This window comes from Morone saxatilis, unplaced genomic scaffold, assembly GCF_004916995.1.
Source record: "Morone saxatilis isolate NCDOM2014 unplaced genomic scaffold, NCSU_SB_2.0 Contig17, whole genome shotgun sequence".
Lineage (NCBI taxonomy): Eukaryota > Metazoa > Chordata > Actinopteri > Moronidae > Morone > Morone saxatilis.
In genome coordinates, this window is record NW_023339729.1 from 13,916,820 (window position 1) to 13,925,209 (window position 8,390).

The window sequence follows — 8,390 nt, forward strand, 5'->3', positions numbered from 1 at the left end:
TAAAAGATTGTGTCATTAGGTTGCGAGCAAATAAATTCTAAGCTCTACGTGTAAGGTTGCGTTCAGGAACATCGTGCGTCACTATTTGCGTTTTTCAAACACTCTCCAGCACAGATTCCTGTTAAACTACTTACACAGTATGAACAGTCTGATTCTGATGTTTACCTCACAGCCATCTCAATACAGGATGAACTCAAGTCACTGTCGACTCTTCGTGGCAATTCACCACAGTAAACCACTTCAGTGTTTTCCAAACATGTGCAGTTATATCTACCTCCGCGCGCAACGCTGGACGACATGGTTCATATGTTGCTATCTTCTCACACTCGGATATGCCGATTAATATACCATTATTCGCTCATATGCTCGTTCTCATCTCTGCTTGGCTTTTCTTACTTTTTCTAGTGTTTTTTATTTATTATTTTGTCCTACTCTTACTGTCTGTATACTGTTTCTTTTTCTCTATCCACTTTACTGCTGCAACATCGGAATTTCCCCATCGTGGGACAAATAAAGGAATATCTTATCTTATCTTATACTTGTGGCCACACCGACGCAGCACCTTGTTGTTGCTATTTTTGGTCTTAGTACCTGTTAACCCGAGTAGTACAAATCCTGACTTAAACTGCACATCCTCATTGTTGACATTGCCTGTCAATCTACAATTAATCAGAGTTATTAATCAATCATCACTTCCCTAAATCTCACAAATAACTTTAATGTATCTACACCATCTGTCACACAGTTTACAGTTATCCAGACTGACATGGCTGCTTTCATGTTACACCAAGGATTAGCAGGTTGGATGACGGTAAATTCGTTTCCGACTGTGTAAAAGTGTCAATGAGATGACAACCATCCAGAAGAAAGTCGGATGGTTGTCATCTCCTACACGCTTCACCGGATGATGTGATGGTTGCAGAAGATGAGAAGACGCGAAGTGCCATTCTCATTTCCAAAACTATAAGTTTGGTCTAAGTGGTGCTGTTAAATTGTGACTGAATAAGAAAGTGGACGTCTGAATTTAAGGATGATTGAGAGGAAGGTGAAAGAGTGGGCCGATGTGGATTGGTCTAATAGGCAGAGATTGCACATGTACATCTAATACTAGCAATAAATTACACAATAAGAAGTCTATAAAATACAATAAAGAAAAATATGGATAATTTAATGTATTGAAAAGAAGTTTTAAGATAAACTTAGTTGAGATTAACATTGTAAAAACATTATTTTTCTACCAGAGATGATGGTGCATATTTCATACACACACAAAACCCATCTGTTTTCTCGCAGGCTGCTGAACACCTTCAGTCCTTCATCGCTGACTGCGACCGCAGGACCGAGCTAGCCAAGAAAAGACTAGCTGAGACGCAGGATGAGATCAGCGCTGAAGTGGCTGCAAAGGTGACTAAACTCACTGTTGACATTGCTAGTGAGATTATTATCAGGTCTTCATTAATACTGTTCACTCCAACTGGTTATCCAGAATCTGTACAAAGTGGTCTAATTTCTTTTGTCTCCGTTTGCTGCCGTCACAAGGCTGAACGTGTCCACGAGCTAAACGAAGAGATCGGGAAGCTGCTGGCCCGGGCAGAGCAGCTCGGGGGCGAGGGCAATGTAGACGAAGCCCAGCAGCTGCTGGAAATGGTGGAGAAGACCCGGGCCTTGAAGAAAGAAGCAGAGGTCAGAACATAGATTAAATGCTTTGTTGTGATCAGGTTATTGTGTCAGAATAGATCAATATTTGTACTTGCCACTCACCACGTAGACCTGAATATTAGTTTCTGTCTGTGAAGGTTTTCTAATGAGATTAGTAAGGATTTTCATCAGTGACTCATTCTGTGACGTAACGGTAACCAAGGGCAGCTCAACACACAATCTCTTCTCAAAATGTATAATGACAGAAATCAGGTAGAGAGAACGTTGAACTCATTGTATGTATGTAATGTAACTTCAACAAAGGCTTGGTGACTAGGTGTCATATTTCCCAACATTGCTTACACTCTATCATGCAGGCATGATGAAATACAAATTTGAGTCTTGAGTGTATTGCGTGTTGAATTAATTTGCCCCAGCTTCACAGTCTCATAATAACCGTTGTTCTTGCAGGATGTGTACCGAAACTCGATGCCAGCCTCCAGCTTTCAACAACAAAAACTACGAGTGTGCGAGGTGTGCTCTGCCTACTTGGGTCTTCACGACAACGATCGCCGTCTGGCTGACCACTTTGGGGGCAAACTGCACCTCGGTTTTATTGAAATCCGTGAGAAGCTTGAAAAGCTAAGGGTAAGGGGTGCACTGGTATCTGCACGATTACTGATCAATAAAATCAATTAAGTGGAAATTTCAGTCATGTTTGTGTTGTACTGAACACAGCATATAATCTGCTGCTCATATTCCTCACGTTTGTGCTATTTCTGCTTCATCCAGAAAGCCGTTATAGAGAAACAAGAAAGAATGCGAATGAGAAGACGAGAGGAGCGTGAAAAAGAAGATGAAAGAGAGCGACAGTGGGAGGTGGAGCGGGAACGAGAAAGGGAGCGGGAACGAGAGCGCGAATGGGAGAGAGAACGAGAAAGAGAGAGGGAGCGTAGGAGGTAAGAAACAGTCTGACTTCTTCTGTTACTGCGTACGAAGAAAAAGTTGAGTGTCGTCTGGAAACGGAAACTGTCTGATTTGTGTTAATCTGTTTTAGGTCAAGATCTAGAAGTCCAGACCGATACAGGTACGTCTGCTTTGACCAGAATCATTTGATAAATGTTGTCTTTGTCATGTGACTGACTTATAATTGAATTTAAATTAAGGGTATATACGTCTCAGGCTTTAAATGTTTGGCATGTGCTGTTTTTTCAGGCATTTGTGGTGAGTGTCAGTTGTTAGGCTAGTTGTGTGCCATGATGTGATTTTATTCAGAATACAGTCTTTCATCATATCCTGTAGTTTTAGAAGCACAAAACATAAACACAAATAATGTTGCAGTGTTGATATTTTATGTTCTTAAACATTCAAATCTTTCCTTCTCCACAATTATTTGTAGGGATGGAGGCAGTTCGTCCTCCCATCGCTCAAGACGCCATCACTCCTCTCGTTCCAGAGAAGAAGGTGGCGAACGGGATCGTGAGCGAGAGAGGAAGCATCGACACAAGGAGAGGCATCGCTCACGCTCCTACTCTCACAGGCGCAAAAGGAAGAGGTGTGGCTTTTATCCACCACTGAAACTACAAAGCATCATTAGGATAAAGTTATTGGTCTTAGAGTTTAACTAACACACAGTTCACATCATGTCGCCAGTGATTAGACGTCAGCTGTATATATGTTATATGTTATATTCTTACCTCATTCAGAGCACATGAACCAAGTGAATGTAGGCAAAGTCAGTAGAAATTTGTTGGCAAAATGGAATCGGCTTCAAGAATGACTGTAGTCCGGTGCTTATAAATTAATTTATTGCTAAAAAAAATTGATTAATTGGTTGGTTGAGCAACAGAACAGTAATATAGTAATAGTAATCAATAGCTATTTAATTTATTGATTAATTAAGGCTGGGTTTTTTTAATGGGCAAAAAAGCTATTTGAATACAATTTTTGTCTTAGTTGTAATAGTTTTAACGTGATACTAACGACTATCACCCAACAATGAAAACTATATAGTGTTAAAACGTTATACAATGTGATTGAATACGTGTGTAATATCATGAACTCCTTATCTTTGTTGTGCTGAAAATGTATGCAGCTGACACTATGAAATTTAACTTTCGTTTAGGATCCATCTTTCTGCATGTGAACGATAACTGTTAGTTTTCCATCCCTGTATCAAAAGTAAATAAAAAGTAGTTTTGTCTTTCCTCAGGTCCTCCAGAGACAGATCATCTCACACCCACGAAAAAGAGCGCTCGGTGTCCCAGGAGAAATGTGCAGAGGGTGCAGAGGGAGCAGAGGGTGCAGGAGGAGAGGGGTGGCGTGAAGAGAGGACGGAGTACAAAGACTGGGAGAACAGAGAGAGGTCCCGCTCCGCGGACACAGCCAGGGGGAGGGAACGAGAGAGATCCCTGTCGTACGAGCGGGACCGACGCTCAAGCTCCGAGGAGCGAGAGTCCGGGGAGATATGAACAGGAGGGGACGCCTCCTAAGTCTTTGATTTGGATATATTGTTTAGTAAAAGGAGCATGGAGAGAAGGGTGTGTGTTTGTGCGAGCGTGTGTGTCTGCTTTGTATGTGTGTTCATATTAAAAGTGGGACATGTACATTAGCAGGGCGGACGGCGGAAAACTTAACTTGGGGATGAGGGAACAACTTCAGTGGTGGCGGTCAAGGAACATGAAAAACAACTTTTATAAGACTCTGAATTGTGACGCTAGTGTGAGCTGGAAGCAGTATAGTCATTTTTTATGCCATCTTGTTGATCTTATGTACAGTTATTTTGACAGTGATGAGGGATGAGTGAGTGAGAGACAGCAGCCTTACTTTGAGTCTGTTTTTTATTTTGCTCACATGAAGTGCTGTTTTTTTTTTGGTTTTTTTTATCATTAGTTGGACCTTAAATGTTAATACTGTTTTTCCTGTTCCATTGTGAATCCATCAGTTTCATTCACTGTGGATTCTTCTACATGGGTTGGACTCCTTAATGTGGCATAGCCGTTTGAAATGAGCTGTGAATGACTGAAGGCACTTCTGATGTTTGTGTTTTATTTGCTGCCTTCAAGCCATAACGGTCTCATTTGGAAAATCACACACATCCCAGAGTCTGCCCTTAATTCAAAATGCATTGATTTGAAAAAAAAAACTCACTTGTCCCCCCGGAAAGAAGTCATCAAAGAAGTATTTCCACTCAGTTCCTGACATGTGAAAGCATATAGATGATCTTGACACTCAGAAGGCCCAGGGACTGGTGTCCCGTTTGCTGTGATACAACCTGGATGTACTGGGGGTGTCTACTTTGCTGTTCCACCATTAAGTGAATAAAATTGTCTGCTTCCATTCAAATACAATGTGTTTATATAGAGTTCTCTTTAACTTCACCTTTTGTTTATGCATACAGTTTGGTTAAATTCATCTTATAAATGAAAACTGCGTTCCCCTTCCTTTTAGCTTCATTGACAAACACATGCGTAGATATTCATACACATATAAGACACATTTTACTAAAAATGTTCTTGTAATGTGCGGAAAACATAAATATATGTTTTAGTTTACATTTATATTTTTGGGGCATTTTGGTACTAGCATATATCACAAATTAAATTGTTTTAGAAAAAGATAAAGATCTACTCGAGGGGTACAAAATTACAGCATTTTGCTCCTCATGTACAGTCTGTACTGGTCAGATGTCGAGGGGTGAATATCGATGAATCATAGACGTATAGACAGTGAAGAGCGATGCACCCAGCGGCCTCTAGGTGGCAGACAACAACAGCGTATGTACGGATAACGTCATGACGTTGCTGCCTGCGTATGACGTCAGACGCAGGTTCTGAAAAGAAGCGCGAGGCTGAAACCGGACCGGACAGTATTGACCGGATTGAGATTAAATTGGATTTATTTACTAATTAGACGAAGTGTTTGTGTCAGGATGTCGTTGTTGAAGCCGTTCAGTAAACTGCCTGGTTTGAACACTGCGAGCATCCTGGTGAGTTTGTGTTTGTTTAGCTTTTCACGACGACGACAGAGAGTTAACGTTAGTGTGTGTGTGTGTATATGTGTGTGTATATGTGTATATGTGTGTATGTGTGTGTGTATGTGTGTGGTAACGTTGGTAACAGAGCTGGACTGTGTCAGCTGCTCTCAGGATGAACAAAGCTCAGTTATCAGCTCATAGTGCTCATCTACTGCTAATATTACCTGGTTGGCTGCTCTTCACATTTCACATTCAGTCCAGTTCATTTTCAGTCTGTACAAAGAGCACCTTCAACATGAATTCAACAACACACAAACTACACACAGTACACATACACAGACAATATACACACATCTACACATATAACACACATATAATATAATATAACACTCTTATAGCGCAGGGTACAAAACTCTTTCCAAAGCGTGCCTTTTTGTAGAGCAGCTGTCTGAATCTACGGCCAGATGGGAGAAGGGTGAAGCATGAGTCGAGAGGGTGGCTGGGATTTTGTACTATGGTAGTTGCTCTGCGAGCAGTGGCAGTATTAATGAGGGCTGGTAGGTTGGGAGTGGGAAGACCTATTATTTTGGAGGAAGTGTTAGTGATTTTAAGAAACTTTTGAGAGCATGGTGAAGTAGCAGGTAGCAGTTCAATGCTCTCGATACTTTACTTTTAACTCCACATAAAGACCTACTTTTCAATTGTATCTGACATCATGAGATATACTCGGGTCAGGCTTGTGGAGTATTGGATTACATCTAACTGAGATATGTCATCAGGATACCAACAACAAGATATCTGTAATCCATTACAGCTACAGAATAATAAAAATACGTTTCAGGTTACAGTTACATTTAGTAAACATGGGGATAGTTTAGGATTACAGTTTTAAAACACAAGGAGCAGAGGACACACTGTTGGTTTCCATTCTGTTTCTGTGGTCACATTGTTCTGTTTTCTTATACAACACACTCGCATCAATACAGCTTATTGACCTTTCTTTTCTCTTGTTTTTATTTACATATTTGGTGTTGAGGTGATCCTAAAATTACTTTAATATTGTGATACTTCGAGTACTTACTACAGTTTTAACAGGTAATTAGTAATTGTATCAGATTACATTTTTAAAGGTTTAATTTCACATGACGTTCACTCTGACAGCAGCTCAAAGTTCAGTGGTTCCCAACCTGGGGGTCAGGGCCCCTCCAAGGATTCGCAGGATAAATCTGGATGGGTTGATGATTTTAGCAATAAAAATAATAATAAGAAGAATAAGAATATTGTTTGGCTACATACAATTACAAGCCTTTTATTCTATCTATTTGTGAAATACTGGACAGTTTAACCTATTCAGGACTCTCTAAAACAAACTCTTTGGTGTACTGCTCACAGTTCACTGATGGGGACGTTTCAGGTAGATATTTATTTTATTCAGAGGGTCCGATGGGGAAAAGGTTCGGCTCCACTGCCCTAATAATATGACGTACTTTAAAGAAGACCAGTTTCTTGCATTTAAAAGTTGTTTTTAAAATACCGTATATAAAACTGACCATGTAAATGTATGTGACATGCAGTTAAAGTCATAACAGACCACAGGAAGAAATGTGTCCCTGACTCCAAAGTATATAGAGACTATACTGTACGGGCACTGTGGTGATTACAATAGTACTGAAGTGTTACGCCTTCACTCATTTTTCCCTTTTTCTATAATAAAAAAGTTTATTTTTTCAGAATTCTGAGAAATTTTTCATGAAAAATAATAATAATAACCTGCTCTTGTTGTTTTGAATGAAGAAGATACCTCCAGCTCAGGTCCAGCTCTCAGCACCCCTGAGCCTAAACCATAACCAGCCTCCAGCATGTTCCACCGGGCCCCGGCAGCAACATAAGCCTGACCCAAAGCCCCTAACACTGGCTCTCCAGCCCTAAGAAACAACCTCACCCACCAGCTAAACCTGTTGACCCCCTGCACCCACCAGATGTTCATGCCTCTGGCCCTCTGTCTGACACTGTGTGCCCCTAACACTGGAGAGCCTGAGGAAGGTATCTCGTTAGTTCAGAAAAACAGACCAGGATATTATTATTAATTTATGAAAGCTTTTCCCAGAATTCTGAGATAATAATCTCCTTAATTCAGAAAAACAATACTAAATAAGGCTACTTTATAATAATACTTTAATACTAAAGTAATGGAAGTATGACAATAATTGTTCTTAAAAAATGAAAGAACATGACATTAATGTGCAACATTTTAATCAACTTTCATGTTTATACCAATGCATTATATTTAAAGTATACAATGCATTATATTTAAATAAACAATACATTATGTTAAAGTCATACATACATTATATTTAAAAACAATACATTATTATTTTAAATAACGAATACATTATATTTAAAGTATACAATGCATTATATTTGAGGGACAGAGGTGAGGCATATATTAAAGTATACAAACATTATATTAAATACAATACATTATATATAAAGTGATACTTAGTTTAAAGTATACAATACATTAGTATTTAAATAAAAAAATACATTAGTTTAAAGTATCAATACATTATGTTTAAATATATAATACATATGTTTTAAAGAATGCTATCAGATGAGAAAAATGATTCCTCAAGTTTGAGCTTAACTTTACAAGCGTCACTGTTGTTTACTTTCCACCTAGTTAATCAAGCTTTTCTGAAACCTTTTCGATGTAGTTACTTTCTAAAATGGTGGAGTTTGTTATATGCAGAAGTGTTCCTATCAGATTTGTGCTGAC

At 39.2% G+C, this 8,390-nt stretch overlaps 2 protein-coding genes across 2 annotated transcripts in view; both read left to right on the plus strand.

Moving 5' to 3' along the window:
• Positions 1–4,985, plus strand: part of zgc:158803 (LUC7 domain-containing protein) — a 6,707-nt gene extending 1,722 nt beyond the window's left edge. The window contains exons 4-10 of the mRNA XM_035659656.1: positions 1,294–1,404; positions 1,540–1,683; positions 2,110–2,286; positions 2,431–2,597; positions 2,696–2,725; positions 3,038–3,193; positions 3,851–4,985. Coding sequence (XP_035515549.1) covers positions 1,294–1,404; positions 1,540–1,683; positions 2,110–2,286; positions 2,431–2,597; positions 2,696–2,725; positions 3,038–3,193; positions 3,851–4,109 — 1,044 coding nt within the window. The 3' untranslated portion in view covers positions 4,110–4,985. The remainder of the gene's footprint in view (positions 1–1,293; positions 1,405–1,539; positions 1,684–2,109; positions 2,287–2,430; positions 2,598–2,695; positions 2,726–3,037; positions 3,194–3,850) is intronic.
• A 489-nt stretch (positions 4,986–5,474) lies between these two features.
• pane1 (proliferation associated nuclear element) overlaps positions 5,475–8,390 on the plus strand; it is a 6,285-nt gene continuing 3,369 nt past the window's right edge. The window contains exon 1 of the mRNA XM_035659662.1: positions 5,475–5,626. Within this exon, the coding sequence (XP_035515555.1) occupies positions 5,570–5,626 (57 nt within the window). The 5' untranslated portion in view covers positions 5,475–5,569. The remainder of the gene's footprint in view (positions 5,627–8,390) is intronic.